Raw genomic sequence first — 17,578 nt, 5'->3', positions numbered from 1 at the left:
GCAGGCCATGGGCACCGCCAACCTCTGACATGATGCCTCGCCAGCTGGTGGTCAGGGAAAAGGTCAGGGGATTGGCCAGGAAGTCACACGGCAATTTTCCTGGCCTTTGGCATCATCATCTGTGTTAGTTCCCCGGGCAGCTGTAACAAAGTGGCATAGACTAAGGGGCTTGAACAACAGGGAATTGTTTCTCTTATTCCAGAGCTGGAAGTCCGAGAGCGAGGTGTCAGCAGTTTGCTTCTCCTGAGGCCTCTCTCCCTGCCTAAGCGATGGCCGTCCTCTCCCTGTGTCTCCCTGTGTGTGTCAGTGTCCTAATTTCCTCCTCTTCCTTCTTTATATCAAGATATAATTGATATATAAGATTATATTAGTTTCAGGTGTATAGCACTTGATATTTCTGTATATTGCAAAATGATCACCACACTAAGTCTGGTTAACATCCATCACCACACAGTTACAATTTTCTTTTTCTTGTGATGAGAACTTTTAGGATCTACTCTCTTAGCAACTTTCAAGTATACAATACAGTGTTGTTTACTGTAGTCACCATGCTGTACCTTACGTCCATGGGACTTGTCTAACTGGAAGTTTGTCCCTTTTGACTACCTAATCTTGTCTTTTTTTTTTTAAGATTTTATTTTTATTTTTCCTTTTTCTCCCCAAAGCCCCCTGATACGTAATTGTGTATTTTTACTTGTGAGTCCCTCTAGTTGTGGCATGTGGGACACCGCCTCAGCATGCCCAGTGAGTGGTACCATGTCCATGCCCAGGATTCGAACCGGCAAAACCCTGGGCTGCCGAAGTGGAACGTGGGAGCTTAACCACCTGGCCACAGGGCTGACCCCTAATCTTGTCTTCTTATAAGAACTCCAGTCATGTTGGATTAGGGCCCACCCTAATGACCTCATTTTAACTTCTTTACTTCTGTAAAGACCCCATCTCCAAATACAGTCACATTCTGAGGCACCAGGGGCCACATTGCACATTATCACCACTGGGACTGGAACCCTGTCTTCCAACTGCATGAACTCTACCGCCTGCATCAACATCCAGTGACGTCAGCTCTATCTTTTGGAGGCAAAGGCAGCAGAGCTTCACCGACTTTTAATAGGGGCATTGATGGGAGAGTGGACCTTGCCATAGCCCAGCCCACCCGTAAGAGAGTCTCTGCCAACAGAGTCAGAAGAACAGACGAAGGCACGAGCCCGAGGGACGGGGTTCCCCTTGAGGAGGTGGCAGCAGCCCCAGCTCCATGCCTGTGGCCAGAGGGAGGGTGTGTAAAGGGAGGCGGTGCTGCTGGGCCCAGTCAGTCCAAGGATCAGGTGGAGGTTGCAGAAAATCCAGGCAAGGCAGGTACCAGGCAAGGAGTGGGGTGCAGCAGAGGGAGTCACGGTGGCTGTGTGGTGTCCCCAACGCCCCCTGCTCAGCCCCTTCTGAAGCAGCCACTCCTCAGTCGCAGGTGGCAGGTGTGGAGGGAGGCCTTGCCGGGCCTGCTCAGCTCCAAACTGCCCATTTCCCAGTGCCAAGACCAAGGGTGGCCCTTGGCTCTCCTGGGTGACCCTCTAGAATTTGCAGTGACCACGAGCTGGAGGCTGACATGCCAAGGCTCCCGTGCCTCCCTTTATTTCCACTGGAGCTTTCTCCAGAGGCTTGTCCTCAAGTTGGCAAGCAGGACTTCCTCCAAGAGGGGCCACCTTGGGCGTCATCCGCCAGGTCTGACTTTTGTCTGTTTCTCTTGCAGGGTGAGCTGGACTTGGAAAAGGGCTTGGAGATGAGGAAATGGGTCCTGTCTGGAATCCTGGCTAGCGAGGAGACTTACCTGAGCCACCTGGAGGCACTGCTGCTGGTGAGGAGGATGTAGGGGGCTGAGCAGGAAGGGCTGGGAGCATGGAGAGCTCTCTGCTCATACATCCCAGGTCAGCTCTCAGAGCCTGCGGGCAGCCCACCCTCCCTGGAGTCATTTAGACACCTGGAAGGGTCAGAACATTCCACCTCTGTAGAAGCTGGACCTCCCCAAGGTGTGGTGGCCGCCAGCGTAAGACAGGTGCCAGACCAAACTGGCTTTAATTTTTTATTTTTAATGGAATTTAAAAATAAAGACGCATACGTCACGTGACGATGATTTTCTGTGGTCATACCATGCACCTGACACATGGTGGGCCTTCTCACCTGTGCCTCCTCACCCGTCACCTCTTCCCTCTTCCAGCCCATGAAGCCTTTGAAGGCCGCTGCCACCACCTCTCAGCCGGTGCTGACGAGCCAGCAGATCGAGACCATCTTCTTCAAAGTGCCTGAGCTCTATGAGATCCACAAGGAGTTCTACGACGGGCTCTTCCCGCGCGTGCAGCAGTGGAGCCACCAGCAGCGGGTGGGCGACCTCTTCCAGAAGCTGGTGAGTGAGTTGGCACAGGTGCACGGCAGCCGCCCACAGCCTGCGGCTGGGCGGGGCTCAGGCCTCCCCCCACCTACGGCGGGTTCATCCAGGGCTCTCAGGACACTGAGATAACAGTGGCAAGTAAGAGTCTGGGGTATGTCTCACTACTTCGGATGCCAAAGGGCAGGTTGCGAGGAGGGGGCTCCACCGAAACACCTCCCACTGGCTGTGGCACGAGACCCGCCCCTGTTTACATCGCTGGGTCCTCTCTGGGTCTGTTCAGTTTAACTCAAGGCTCCCGGTCTACAGACTGGTCCAGCTGCCTTTTGAGGGCCTCTTTGGACCAAAAAGATGCTGCTGACCAGGAGAGCAGGACTCGGACATGGGGCCGAGGAGACTGGGTGGGGGTCGGGGGAGCCTGGAGGGGCAAGCTCAGGTTGGAACAGAGCAGAGGTTTATTATCCTTTATTTAATTTTTGCAGTTATATCAATTCAAGGCTCTTGAGTCACTTGGAGAATTTTTTTTTAAAAAGTAGGGGGGCGGAGACTTGTTCAATAGAAAGCAAGGTAGTGGGAAAGAAACATGCCCTTGGGTCCCAAGGAGGGCCCTGGCAGAAAGACGTGGGGAAAACAGGCCATCGAGGTGGCCTTCGCCTCCACCAGCAGCTGTTTTCAGAACAGGTATTTAATGCTGGCGACGTCGACAGCGATGGTGACGTCAACAGCGACGCCCTGTGACCTGCAGGGATCAGGACTGGCCCTTGTGGACAGGCTGGAGAAACGCAGGAGGGGTCCACTGGTGACTGGGAGCGAGGACCAAGGGACAGCCTCGCCACATGGGGCGGTCAGGTTCCTGAGTAGCAGGGCTCAGCTCTGATCGGGGCGCAGGGTGGTCCAGGGGGCCCGTCTCGCCTGAGCTGAGGCTGCCCCTTAGGCAGGTGGAGGCTGAGGAATGGTGGGTCACTTGCTTGGACACCAGCCCAGGTTTGTCTGTCTCCAAGATGAGTGCTTTCCCTACCTTCAGGAGCCATAAGCCTGGAGGGCGGGTTGTGGTGGATGACAGCAAAAGGGCTTCTGAAAAGACTCAGTGGGCCAAAACTGGCCAGGAATCTATTTGGCAGAGGTGACCGTGGGTCTGGATTCAGGTCCCAGAGGTGGAGCCCCCTAACGGGACAAGGGAGGCCCACCAGGAAGGCAGGTCAGAGGCCTCTCTGGCCCTCGCTGACCACAGGACCCAAGAGGAGCCACGGATGCAGCTTTAAAAAGTCCACAGGATCAGTAAAATCTGGCAACCAGATGAAGCGGTTGGCAGGCCGGGCCACACCCAGGACAGGGAGAGGTTCGGGGTGCATACTTAACTGAGACGTTTATAAGGCGGAACTTGTCCAAAAGGAAGAAACAGTTAAGGGACCTGGGACGAAGGAGAAACCTTTCAGATGGGAGCTGCCAGATGGACATTTGTCTTCCAGCATGAGAGGTTTGTGTGAGAGAAGAAGATCCCCCCTCTCTGTGGGTCTAAAGAGGGAAACCAGTCAGTCTCTTTAGGTGGAGGCTGTGGGAGGTCGGGATAGAAGAGCCTGGCAGCTGTTGGAGCTGCCCAGCAAAGAGGTCACCCCCTAGCACTGGGAGCCCCGACCTGGGAGAGTCACTTGAAGTCTCGTGCCAGGCAGGCCTGTGTGACAGCAGTTCCACCTCTGAGGCCCCCTAGTCCTGATGCCAGGGTTCCCCGGGCCTCCTGTGCACATGTGCTTCCCCTGGAGTGTTCTCTCTCTGGGGGAAATCAGTCCTCTAGGGGTAGGGGCGGCCTGGGATCACCAGGCCCCTCTAAGTGCGCAGAGCATGGCAGTTACTGAAAAGTAAGCCTTGGGGCGGCCCAGACGTCCAGCTGGCCCCAACCCTGGCCTCACCTTGGCTCGAGCCTGGGCTGGAGCACCAGCATTCCGTTCCAAGGCGTGGCTTTCCTGTTGGCGGTCCCTGCCCTCCACCGCCCTGGGCTGCAGACACACTGGAGCAGAGACGCTGGAACACAGGAGGCGCCTGTTTTGTTGATACTCACCCCCAGGACCCCTTTCCCCTGTGGTCAGAGAGCAGGAGGCCGTATTATGATGCAGGTGCTCCCATCTTTGAAGAAACGTGTTGCTGGGAAGAAACCGAAACTGGCACTCTTCCCCAAATAACGTTCCGAAATTACTTGGAAACTTAAAATAAGTTCTAATACTCTGATGAACACTGGAATTCAGAAGTTTCCTCTGGTTTCCCTGGTGTCCTGGAGCCACCTCTGTGCGTCAGATCTTGTGGTAGGAGACTGGGGAGGGAGGCGGGGCCTCGTAGGAAGTCTGGCCCTGGGAACCGCGTGCCGTGTGTTCACATGTGTGCCACTGGGCTGGGTGCTCGGGTCTTCCCAAAGACACACAGACATGGTCCTGCCCCCCTTTCAGATCGGTCCAGTAGGGTGGGCGCAGCGGTGCTCTGTCAGGCTGCCCAGCTGGCAGAATCTTAAGACCACAGGGCCCTCAGTGCCCTCCCCCAGCTACGGCACCCTGCCGCCCAGGAACCCGGGAGCCACATCTGATAGCTGGAAAGCCTGATCCAGACTGTGTCTGTCCCCTTCCTGTGGGGCCACACGGGTGAGCTGCCACCGATCAGGGTTTTGTTTCCGGCTGAAATTTTATCAGCTCAGTTTTCTGTTTTTCTAATTATTTCAAACTTCCAGAAGAGATGCAAAAATAGTAAGAAGAACTCCCACGTGTCAGATATACCAATTGTAACATTTTGCCACATTTGCTTTATCTTTCTTTTTTGTACGTGTGCACACACACGTACACACACACTCTGAATAGTTATAAATTGCAGATATCTGCTCTTTTACCCCTGAATACTTCAGTGTGTATTTGTCAAGAACAAGGATGTGCTCTTCCGTAGCCCACAGCGCAGTTATGAAATTGAGGTAATTTCTCATTGCTGTGAGACTGTTACTTAGCACGCCATCCATCAGCAGATTTCTCTTACGTGAGCAGCCCTCATGCATGCTTTATGGCCATTTTCGTTCTCGGATTTGGGATCCAGTCCAGGTCACCTGATGTCCTTCATTGTCATATCTCTTTAGTTCCCTTTGATCGGTACCCGTTCCTTGGCCTTTGCTTGTCTTTTGTGGCCTTGACATTTTTTTGAAGGGTACAGACTGGTTTGGGTCTGTCTGCGGTTTCCTTAGGAATAGATTTGGGTTCTGTTTGTGGTGTAAAGAACCACCCCAGCAGTGATGATGTGTCCTCCTCAGTGCCTTGTTTCGGGAGGCACGTGATCTCCACTGGGCCCGTTATCGGTTTCGTTTTCAGCTTGCTAAAAATGTGGGAATGGATTGCTTGGAACTTTTGAAAAGCCACGTGGAAGATGCGAGCTCCATTTCCTCACAGTTCTGGAGGCTAGAAGTCCAAGATCCAGGTGTCGGCAGGGTTGGTTTCTCCTGAGACCACTCTCCCTGGCGAGTAGGTGGCCGTCCGTCATCTCCGTGTGGTCATCCCTCCCTGTCTCTATCCTCATCTCCTCTTCTATGGACATCAGTCATGTTGGATTAGGACCTGCCCTAACGGCCTCATTTTAACCTGATCACCTCTTTAGGCCCTGTCTCCAAGTACAGTCCCATCCTGAGGTCCTGGGGGTTAGGGCTTCAGCATAGGAATTTTGAGGGGACACAGTTCAGCAGTAACATGCCCTCGGGACTCAGCTGCCACCTCTTCAGAGAGGCCATCGCCCGCATCATCTAGAGCAACCCCGTTGCTCTCACCCCTGCTCTGCTCTCAGCCATCCGATGTGTTCTCTGTTTGTGTACTTATCTTTCTTGTGTCTCTCCTTCTGGCTGCTTAATTCACACTCTGCTGGCAGTGCCTAAGGCAGGGCCTTCATTTTGGTGAGAAATGCTCAGCGACCCGCAGAGGAGGGAGGGGAGGAAGCGCCCTGGATCTGACCGTTTGACGAAGAACCTGGCGGTCGGGGAGGCAGTGACTCATCCGGGTGATCAGCGCAGTAGGGGCCGGGCGGGGCCTGTTGCAGCTGCTGCCCTTCCTCCTGTGTCCCCAGGGCCTCCATGCAGTCTCCACAGGGAGCGGGACCAGAGACCGGACAGTGCCAAGGGCGCCTGGCTTACCCAGCATCTGGGTTTGTCATCTGAAGAAACATAAAATTCAATATAAATGCAAATGCGTGTAGAAATAAAATTTAGGTTCAACACAGAACAAATGTCAGGGTCAGCAAAAGCCTTGAGCTCTTAGCTCCTGGTTGGTGGCAGTGGGTCCCCAGGGTCCGCCCTTCCTTGCCTCAGGCCTGGGTTTGCTGGTGCGAGATGAAGGCTGGTTTGCCCCTGGCTGCCTCTAAGGTGGTCTGGGGCCCAGAGATGGTCGTAGCTGCACACCCCCCACACCGGAAGTTGTCACTCACTTGAGTGTCTGAGCAGGAGGCTAAGTCAGGAGACCCCCTATTAATGCCTTTGTTTTGACAAAGGACAAACAGAATGCCTCTCTCCTGGCAGCTGGCAGCCAGAGGTCTCCCATCTGCCAGGTGTGCACTGTGACACCTGGGCCCCCTCATCAGGTCTGAGCCAGCCTCATGTCTGGGCAACGGGAGCCTCTCTTCTCCAAGGGCAGCTAGACTGCATGTTCCATACGTGTCTGAAGAGATGGGACATGAGCGGAGCACTGCAGCCTCATGGAGCGGGGCCACCCTCCTTGTTCACTGTGGTCTCCTGCAGCCAAAATGAGAAGAGGCTACTCCATGCCACCTGCATAGAGAAGCTTGTCCGTATTGACTGACAGCCTTGCACTTCAGTTGCTGTTGGTGGCACCGTTTAGACTGTTGGGGTGGGAGGAATAAGCAGCTGTGGTAGGAAGCGTTACCTGCCTGGGGCTGTGAGTCACTTCTCAACACGTCACTTTGGGAGAGGGTAGCGTGCTCAGTGCGTGGGGAGGGGAAGCAGGTGGGAGGCAACAGCACGGGGGAACAGAGCTTCCTGCAGCTCTGCACTGGCTGCTGCGCTGGGGTTTTACCAGGGCTGTGCACAGAGGCCCATTTCTCAGAAAGATGGAGAGCAGTGACACCTGTCCCACACCTGCCCCACACCTGTCCCACACTCTTCCTTTTTCCCTGCAGGCCAGCCAGCTGGGTGTGTACCGGGCCTTTGTGGACAACTATGGAGTTGCCATGGAAACGGCTGAGAAGTGCTGTCAGGCCAACGCTCAGTTTGCAGAAATCTCTGAGGTACGCGTGGTGCTATTCAGACAGGTGTTCCCCCCTCACCTCCTACAGGTGGGCTGTGGGCTGGTCGTTGGTACGCTGTGACCTGGGAGAACCGGATGCACCAAACTGAGGTCTGATGGTAAACCTCAGCTCTGTTTCCAGATGCCTCTGGGTTGGCCCTGTGAGCCCCGTGGTGGGGACACTGTTGTGAGCAGACAGAAGGAGCAGCCTGAGGTCGTCCTGCCTCACCAGGGTCCAGGGCCCAATTCTGGGGCTCACTTGCGACATCTGTGTGCCGTAGGGAGTGTCATAGTTCCGCCCTGTTAACAGAGGTCTTGACACGAGAGTCCCAAGGCTGACTTTGCACCTTGTCGCTTGAGAGCAGGTGGGGGGCATCATGCCCTGTTCCTCTTTAGCCTGCCAGCCACCTTGAGAGCTAGGGAAGCTGAGCAGCTGGCACAGGGGGAGCAGGGCTGCTGTTGCTGCACTTTGTAGACCCATATGGGAGGAAAGCTCCAGGCTGGTAACACACCAGGCCCTAGGGAGGTCCAAAACCAGAAGCTCTGGAGAGTTAGTCTGGGGGCTCTCGAAAGAGCCCCTCAGATACAGAGAGGATAAGCCGGCCGTTGCAGGGGGCTGGTGGCCATGCTGGGGAGGGAACCTGCAGCACCCACCCCAGGCTCCAGATGGGAGTTCTCCCTGCCCTTCCCCATCCTGTTTCTGCCCCCCATGGCAATGGGTGACATTTTTCTCTTTCTGGGCCTGTAGTCACTTTTGATATCTCTGGCCCCTGGGAGTTCTGACTTGTCTTCCCCTACCAAGCAAGGATTCTGGGTGGCAGGACTTCGTGTGAGAAATCAGCATTAGCAAGAGAAATGCAAAGTAGAAATAGGGAGTGAGTCGGGTCCCTCTTGCTAGGAGAGAGTCACACCCCAACTGTCATACCTGGCTTTGTTCCCAGGGCATTATGCCATTTTGTAATTTAGCATGGGAACCAGGGCATTGTGGGGCCTGGCGGTGATTGTCTCCCGTGGTGGTAACATGTGCCACGCTGTTCCTCCAGAGCCAGTGGGGCGCCCCACTCCCTGCCTGCTGGTAACAGGCTACATGCACCCACAGCTCCGGGCTGGCTCCAGACTTCCCTCCCAGCTGCCCTGCTTCGCCTGGAGCATTCAATCCATTCCTTTATTTAGCTCATTCAGTTAGCAAACCCCAGACCCCTAACAGCTGGAATGTTGGCCCAGAATCCTGAGTGACCTTGACAAATTGGAGACCTAATCCTTTAGGAGCAGGTTATGGTTAAATGGGGTCAAGTTCAAGTCTAACTGGACAGGTTTCTACAGAGGAGGGAGAAAGCAATGGTAGGACGCCACTCGGGTCACATGGTCCCACTGACCACGCGCAAGTGGGAATCTGAGCCATGGCCAGGATGGAGGGAGTGGGATGGCGTCTGGGGCCCGACAGAAGCTGGTCCTCTGTGAAGCTTGTACCGTCAGGCGGTTTCCACTTTGATTCTCCATCCACGTTTCAAAAAAGACCCAGAGAAATTGGAGCCACCTAGACAAAGCAAAATGAAGCCAAAAGAAACAGAAGCAACAGGCCGTGTAGAGGTGTTGGGGGTTGCATTCTGGGGGGTCAGAGCTCAGGCATGGGGCCTGGATGATTGCCTCCAAGGACAGGGAGGGTGGGGGGGTGGTTGGTCATCTTCTCCTGGACCAGTCCTGAGAAATGGGTGTGTGGCAGCACGCTGTTAGACCACAGTTGCCTGAGCTGGGTTCCTTGGGACATTAGCTCCCAGAGGATAGATAAGAGGACTTTTTTGGAAAGGGCTTCTGGAGTCAGGCTGGGTTTGAGAAACGTGGGGTTAAAGCAAATTTGTAAGTTTTCTTGAGGCAGGACTTCCCTGAGCTCCGAGATGCTTGTGTACACTGCACTGTCCAGGGCCCTTGGCTATTTCCCAGGCTCATGAGAGCATGGCATCTGATTTTTACATGGCCTCCTGTTTAGCCCCCACACCCCCTCACACCCCCTCACACTGTTCTGGCACTGCTGGGGCAGACGTATGGAGGAATAATCATCGTGAGGGGCGTTGAACTCAGGGAAGGTACCAAAGTGCATTGTGGGGTTTGGCCCCAGTGAGCTTAAAACAGTCTTTTTCAGTGAGCTCTGAACCCCTTCCCATCCCAGTGCTGTTCTTGTTCAGAAGCCTGGGATGAACCCCAGCTTCTTTCCAGAGACGATTTCAGGCACACAGGGATCTTTTATCCTTGTTTCTCCTGGTACCTTGGACCACATCAGTGAGGCCTTCGGGGGCAGTTGTGTCGAAACAGGACCTACCCACTAAAAAACTCTGCTGTTCTCCCAGGAATCTTAGCACCTCATTTGTTAGCAAGTACATTTGCAAAGTTGGGAGAGGGTGGGGTGAAGGTGGAATTGGATTGTGGGTCTCAGTGGTGTCCGCCCTCCCCTGGCCATCTCCAAAGGCGATGCTCTTCCAACCCACCAGCTGCCTGCACGCTGTTTAACTGCTCCAAGAAAGCAGTTCTGTGCATTTGTGAAGGGCACTGTGGTTTGCCTCGGTTTGCAGGACTATCTATGTCAGAAGCTCTCAACCAGGGATGATTTTTGTCCCCAAGAGACACTTAGCAACGCCTGGGGATTTTTGATTGTCACAGCAGGAGGCGGGGGTGCTGCCACACCTGTAGGTAGAGGCCAGAGATGCTGCTCATCATGCTATGGTGCACAAGACAGGCCCCCACAATCAGAATTTCCAGCCCCAAATGTCAACGGTGCTGAGGTTGAGAAACTGTCCTGAGTGAACCACATGTAGCATCCAGGACTCGCCCCTGAGGTTTGCCACATCTGGAGTTCTTTGTGGTGAGAGAAGGGTGAGATTTCTGTTGAAGGTTCCTGACCGTGAAACTTCCTGCCACTTCAAAGCTGGTTCAGTCATCCCGGATGAAAATGTGCTTTTTCGTTTGCAGAACTTGAGAGCCAGAAGCAACAAGGATGCCAAGGACCAGACGACCAAGAACTCTTTAGAAAGTGAGTTCTCCATGCCAAGGCCATTTCGTGCCCCATGTAGGGGAGGCTGCTGCGAGCAGTTGGGGCATTTGGTGGAAAAGCAAACACGGTGCCCAGTCGGGTCACCCTCTGGTGGCTTTGCCGCTGTAGACGTCCCGTAGTGAGAGCAGGGACGAGGAAGGTGCAGCGCCGGGCATGGTGGGTGGGGACAGATGCAGTCAGCACCAGCCTGCCACCAACAGTGGCAACCAGGAAGAATGGTAAGGGCTAGCAAACACCCACAGACCAGCCACTCCGGGCATCTAAAATGTCATCGCTTTGTCCTCAACGACCCTGTAAGGAAGATTTTATTTTCCCTTTTCTTCAGATGACAAATCGGGTTTAGAGCATAGGTAACCCGCATAGAACACAGGTCCTAAGTGTCCAGGCAAGGGGGAAGCTGGAGTTGTCAGGCTCCCGGGCCTGCTGCTCACCCTCCTCCCTCGAGGCAGACAGTGGGACCCGGGATGATAGGTCCCTTCTCACTTCCGGCTGTTAGGTAGTGTGAACAGTTATACTCCCAGAGAATGGCAGACATGGCTCCAGTGCCCAGAGCTTCACCATGCACTCAGCCTCAGTTTCCCTGTCTGTAGAATGGGGTAACAGTGCACGCCCTGCACTAGTCCTGGGCGTCACTTGAGGAAATGCACCTGTCCTGTGTCAACACATCTAAGCGTCTGTGCCCCTCATGGGCCCAGCTCACCATCGTCACAGAGAAGTGGGGCGGCCAAGGCTGGCTGGGGCTCCTGTGTCACTGGAGTGCAGGTGTCCACAAACACTTGTAAATCTGAGGGCTGTGTCAGTACCTGAGTCGGTCCCTGCCGTTCTCAGAATCAGGCCTTTAAATGATGCAGAGATGGACATAGAGAGCAGTGTGCTAGTCTACTCTTGGGGGACCCTCTGGGCCAGAGAGCAGGTCTCCTGCCAGGGTTGGGACCCTCGCCAGCCTGTCCTCACTGGAGTGCTGGCAGGCTCCCCAACCCCAAGAAGAGGGGCTTAGCCCTCAGCAGTTGTCACTGAGTCAGCAGGCTTGGGTTCTGACCAGCAGCTCGGCCTTCCGGGTGCCCTGTGTCTGCCCTTGTCATTGAAGAGGTGGGAGTTCCCAGGGGATGTGGAGGTTGGGGCTGCTCCCTCCGCCCCAGCACTTGCAGTGATGGAGGGCAGGCGGATGGTCTGAGTGCTTATTCCATGCGGGGCCATCTCTCACTGCCCATCTCTCCACAGCCCTGCTCTACAAGCCTGTGGACCGGGTGACGCGCAGCACACTGGTCCTGCATGTGAGTCGCTCCACCCTGACCTTCTCACCCTGGGGTTCTTGGCTTCTGCTGTACTAGGGCTGACGCTGGTGTCTGTCAGTTTTGCCCACCTGCTCCCTTTTCTGCCACACACCTTTATTAAGGATGCAGAATTGGGTGCCTCTGCCACCCAGGGGCTCACGGATGATGGAGAGGGGAACAGAGCAGCCTCTCCAGTTGTCCTGGGTGCTCTTGTAGGGGTGGGCACAGGGAGAGAGCATGGCATCCCACATGGAAAGGGCCTCACTATCAAGCTGGGGACATGGACAGCAGGTGCCTTCCAGCCCAAAGGAGTGACCACTGCCTCCCAGCCTGGGGAAAGGGCGCATGGGGAGGCCCTGCCTCGGTGGGGCTGCCCCTGAAGGCAGTGAGGAGTCACTGAAGGGCTTGGCTTCATACTGAGAAGCAAAACCAGAAAACAAAAATGGCCCCAAAAATCTTCATGCCCAGGTGGCTCTGTTCATATGTATTTAGAGCAGGTTGTACATGCATATTGTTTCTTAATTTACAACCAAGTCGCAGAAGTGTGTGAAGTTTTCGTTTCCTTTCCTGCTTCCTCCCCACAAAGGAGCCGCCACCACAAGGATTCTTTATGCGCGTGCCGCACACGTGAACATCTTTTTTAGCACACAGAAGGTGTCATGATGTACATATCATTCCACACCTTGCCTTTTTTCCCCTTAACATCATACCACAGAGATTGTCCCACTTTGGCCCAAACAGCTCTGCCTTGTTCTTTTTTAAGCTGCATAGCATTCCATCGAATGGATGTTTCATAATTTCTTACCATCCTCCAATTAAGAGTTATTGGATGGAGGGAGATGAGGTGGAATTTGCGGTTTGGAAGGCTCTTGTGGGTGACCCATTGGAGTCCCACAGACCCTCTATCCTGTCCCCTCACCGTGATTAGCCCAGGCCTGCATACCCGAGCATCCTGGCAGAGAGAAGCCTGAGCTGCCCAGGAGCAGTTGCGGGGGGCTGACCTGTGACGCCCAACACAAGAGCCTTCTTCTGCACTTGTTTTGTCTCTCCAGATTCTCTGTAGATAGGATTCGGGAGCTAAGGGGATTTTGTTTCTCTGAACCAGGGAGCTATTGACCTTGAGCACGAATTACATGCGTTCCTAGTAGAGACAGAGTCAGTATTCCCATCTCCATTCCAAAGAGGCTCAGACTCTTATCTAAAGGAGGGGGAGCCAGGAAGGCCCAGGGCTTTCCCCTGTTCTTGCATGGACCCCTGGTCCTGGACTGAGACCCATACTGCCCCCTAGGGGACATGCTGCAATGTCTGGAGACAGTTTTGATGGTCACAACTGCAGACGAGGAGGTGCTACTGGCATCTAGTGGGTAGAGGCCGGGATGGTGCTAAACATCCCAGAGTGCACAGGACAGCCCGCCCCTCAAAGAATTATCCAGCCCAGAATGTCGCCGGTGCTGAGGTGGAGAAAGCCTGCCCTAGAGCCTTGGAACGGGAGCCGCTTCTGCAGTGTGCAATGAGCATGGGCTTGTTGGAGTGCCATTAGGACCTGCTTCCAGAATGGCACTTGTATAAGCACTGTCTGAAAAGCCCCAAGCGCAGGTGGTCGCGAGAGGTGGTGGTGACACTTGGGGAGCTGGTGGCCCTGGGTTACGCCCAGTGTGTGTCTGCGGTTCGCACACTGTGGTGGATCCCAGGGCCTGCTCCATCTAACTCCAGTCCTTTCTCCTGGGCAGGACCTGCTGAAGCACACTCCTTGCAGCCACCCCGACCACCCGCTGCTGCAAGATGCCCTCCGCATCTCGCAGAACTTCCTGTCCAGCATCAACGAGGAGATCACACCCCGCCGGCAGTCCATGACGGTGAAGAAGGGAGAGGTGAGTGTGGCCAGGGGTGGTCTGGGTTTGCGCAGTCTGTCTGCACCATGGGACTCAGGGCCCCTCTGTGGTCCTTAGCAGACTGTCCCTGGACAGTAACACAGGAAACACGTTCCCTTTTGGGGTCCTTGATCCTGGCTGGGTGAAACCCAGTCCTGTGTGTAGGGCATCAGGCTGGAGTTCCCGGGGTGTGTGCCTCACTTAGCCACTTCTTTCCATCATGGTGGGTTATGTCCAGGGCACCCCTTTTGTTCCCAAACCCTTGCCAGTGCGAGGTCCCCAGTGAGGAGAATGGCATTTTGTCTGCCTGGAAGCACTTAGTTCCTTCTGAGGGTTCTTGCATTAAAAGACAGTTGTCGAGGGCCAGCCCAGGGGCACAGTGGTTACTTTCACACGTTCTGCTTCGGTGGCCCAGGGTTCGCCGGTTCGGGTCCCGGCCTCAGATCTGCACCCTATTTGTCAAGCCACGCTGTGGCAGGTGTCCCACATATAAAGTAGAGGAAGATGGGCACAGATGTTAGCTCAGGGCCAGTCTTCCTCAGCAAAACAGGAGGATTGGCAGCGGATGTTAGCTCAGGGCTAATCTTCCTCAAAAAAAAATTTTTTTAAAAAGACCGTTGTCACTAGATTTAAGGATTTAAAAGGGGAAAGAAGGGGAGGTGTGTGTGGCTTGTATTTGTGCCAGGAGGAGGGCTCGAACGTGGGCTCAGTGTCTTCAGCCAGGAAGGTTCTCCTCCCCCACCTCCCCTGCCACCTCACTGACAGCCATCCCTGGGCTTCATCTCCCTGTATGTCATTGATTAAAGAGTGCAGAACAAAGGGGCTCAGAACACGCTGACCCGGCCCGGTGGCCTCTGACTCTGCCTGGGAGGGGCCCAGCGTGGAGCCAGCAGGTGCCGTGGTGCCAGGCAGCATGTAGTGAGACAGCAGAGGTGTCCCAGTAGGGGAGCCGGCATCTAGCATAAACATCTCTTGTCGGAAGCAGCACCAAGGCGACGGGTGCTGGCAGGCGGCCTCTGGGGTCTCATGCAGGGGCCAAGCTGAATGACTGGGCAGGACACGGGCTGGTAGTGAACCTGACTGGAGCTGCCCCTGAGAGCCGCTTCCTCCTCTTTCTTCCAGTTCGTTTGCCAGGTGCTCTGCACTGAGGGCGGATCTGCCCAGCATCGGGGTTTGTTTCTCTCCCCCCCTGGGCTGGCAGGCAGGCCGCTTCCGGCCCCGTCCTCTGTACACCTCTTCGGGAAGTGGTACCCTGAGTGCTGAGTGGGAAGCTCCCACGTGCCCAGAGTCTTGTCAGGCTTGACCGTGTGTGAGAGGTTTGGTCAAGTTTCTTCTGCTGGGCTGGCTCAGGAGGGGCTGTGTAGGAGGGAGCTGTCGCCTCCACTCGGCTCTCTGGGTTTGTCCAGGCCCTAGAGCCAGGCCGACTCCGTGATCAGACCACAGCATCACTGTAGGCTCACACAGCAGGCAGCCTGGACCACACTGCTTCTCCTCCCTGGCCTGTTCTTCATCTCTACAGCAGGGTGGGAATGCGGCCCCACCACACTGAGTGCCAGGGCACCCAAAGGGGCACAATTTGTGGAAAGAACCCCACCGGCTGGCAAACAGGAGCAGTCCTGGCCGTCTGTGTTAGCTCCTCAGCAGTCTCTGAGCTCGCTGAAGACAGGAGTGGGCTCCCAGCACCTCCAGGGGCTCCACACCCGGTTGTCTGATGGCTGGAACCTGCGAGAGATGGGGTTCAGATCTCGATTCCTGGAGCAGCCACAGGGCCCTGGCCCACCCCACCCCTGGCTCAGGGACACTGAAGGAGAGCAAAGCTTTGGCCTCCTTGTCGGCAGTTCACCCAGACCTAACCGGATGTGAGGTTTGCTTCTGCCAAGACTCTTTATACCCAGTGGGTTCGTACCCAACTCACCCTTCCTCCTGGGATGCCTGCTCTTTCTCTTTTGCCGGCTGTTCTGTAACGAGAGCGCTGACCTCCTGGGAAGCAAATTGTGAGTTCTTTTCCCCTTGGCTTTTCCTATGGTATGTCTCCGACTGCCGTTTAGGATCCCTGGAGAGAGACGCCTTCTTGATCTTCCGATCGTTGGAGGCAGCTGCCTTAGGGAATGGAGGAAAATCAGATGTTGCCTAGGAGTTGGCAGCCTGGCCCTTGTCCCTATGTCTGTCATCACAGGCCTCCTTCCGTGCGGCCCCACAGTCGGGGTCTCAGGGCGACCGAGCAGGAAGCGTGTAGGGGCTAGGCGCTTCACAAGGGCAGGCGCTTTTATCTGTGCCCAGCCCACCTCCCGCCAGCATCTGGCCTTCTTGGCCTCAGTGATATTTGCTCAGGGAGAGGGATGACGGGTACCTCAGCTGTAGTGGGGGAGGAGGGCCGTTGACCTCTGAAAGGTCGTGAGCGTGACTTGCACAAGCCTTCATTCAGACTTGTCCATCTGGTACAGGGTAAGGGAGGTGGCGGCTAGACCAGGATGACAGACGGATACCCGCACTTGTGTCCCCACCTGCTGGCTGTTCCAGGGGCAGACGTCACTGATCAATCAGGCACTGACAGCCTGAGCTTCCTCCTCAGCATACCCTTCCAGGCTGCCCAAGCTGATTTGCAGTCCCTGATGCAATATAAAGGATGCCAGACGGGTAGTCCCCAACCCAGGTTCCGTCCTACCCACTGCTTACCAGCAGTATTGATTTGGTGACACCCTTTTTCTTTGCAGGGTGTCCATACTCTCTGAGAGCAGTGACTCAGGGCATGGGGCCTCTCCACCGGGTCGTTGTGAGGCTGAAAAGGTTTACGAGCTGGGAGGGACTGTATGAAAGCGAGGGGCGATGACTCCCCCGTGTGGACACTATCTGTGTTGGAGGTGGCCAGAGCGCCTTCTGCATCAGCAGCCGGGAGAGAATGTACAGGTCTCCAGAAGGGTGTGAGCTGTAGGCTGCTTCCTCTTACAGTTTACAGCTGCGGAGGGGCTGACTTGGAAGATACCTATTTTTTCCATGTGCCCATCTCTAAATTTGGTGTCTAACATTGAATATCAAATTTCCAAAGGGAGAGAGGATCTGTGCTTCTGAGTTCTCCTGACAACTCCGTGAGTTCAGAGATGTTCCCATTTCACGGGTGAGGAGACCATGGCTCAGGTTGTTTGAGTGACTTGCCCATGGTCACATAGCCACTAAGTAGCTAAACCAAGATGTGAGGCCAGGTGTCTCCTGACACTTGCGTGTACTCCCAGGTATGTTATGATTTGGGTCCCTCTCACCCCCCACCATCTGACAGGACTGTCCACCCCTCCTCTTGTCTCTGCATAGAGAGCTGCCTGGAGGTAGGTGGTTGTAGGAGCAGGATGTGCTCCTTTTGCCTGGGCACACTACCCAAGTCTTAGGCATTGGGTGGAGCCACATACCCTGCTTCTCCTCCTGGGAGAACTGGGGGGCAGAGGAGGGGGGCTCCGTTTCTAGCTCCCCTGGCAGTTTGATAGGGAGAGGACGGGCGCCTCCATTGGCCTGGGCATTTGTAGGCGTTCCACAGTCGCTGCTGGCCTCCTGGGAGGTGGCACGTCCCCACCTGCTCACCCTGGGTTAGGGTGTTGTGGAGAGGCCCGGGTGTGGGCCCTGGGCAGGGCCAACAGCCCCCGACCCCCACCCCCCACTGTGGCTCCTATAATTTCATCATCCTCTGCAGCCAATTCCCACAGCTCCAGAAGAGTGGCTTTGGACAGTGTTACAGGTGGCTCCCTGACACTGAACTGTGACCGGCAGCATCCTGG

At 55.3% G+C, this 17,578-nt stretch overlaps 1 protein-coding gene across 5 annotated transcripts in view; it reads left to right on the top strand.

Annotated features, from left to right (window-relative positions):
* Positions 1 to 17,578, top strand: part of BCR (BCR activator of RhoGEF and GTPase) — a 123,418-nt gene that overhangs the window by 70,005 nt on the left and 35,835 nt on the right. For all 5 annotated transcript variants that reach the window (XM_046638908.1, XM_046638907.1, XM_046638906.1 and 2 more), the window contains exons 3-8: positions 1,742 to 1,846; positions 2,207 to 2,392; positions 7,517 to 7,624; positions 10,588 to 10,648; positions 11,891 to 11,943; positions 13,674 to 13,814. In XM_046638908.1, coding sequence (XP_046494864.1) covers positions 1,742 to 1,846; positions 2,207 to 2,392; positions 7,517 to 7,624; positions 10,588 to 10,648; positions 11,891 to 11,943; positions 13,674 to 13,814 — 654 coding nt within the window. The remainder of the gene's footprint in view (positions 1 to 1,741; positions 1,847 to 2,206; positions 2,393 to 7,516; positions 7,625 to 10,587; positions 10,649 to 11,890; positions 11,944 to 13,673; positions 13,815 to 17,578) is intronic.

The sequence above is a fragment of the Equus quagga genome, chromosome 15 (genome assembly GCF_021613505.1).
Source record: "Equus quagga isolate Etosha38 chromosome 15, UCLA_HA_Equagga_1.0, whole genome shotgun sequence".
Taxonomy (NCBI): domain Eukaryota; kingdom Metazoa; phylum Chordata; class Mammalia; order Perissodactyla; family Equidae; genus Equus; species Equus quagga.
Note: the sequence above shows the minus strand (reverse complement) of the source record. Positions and strands in the feature narration are given on the sequence as shown.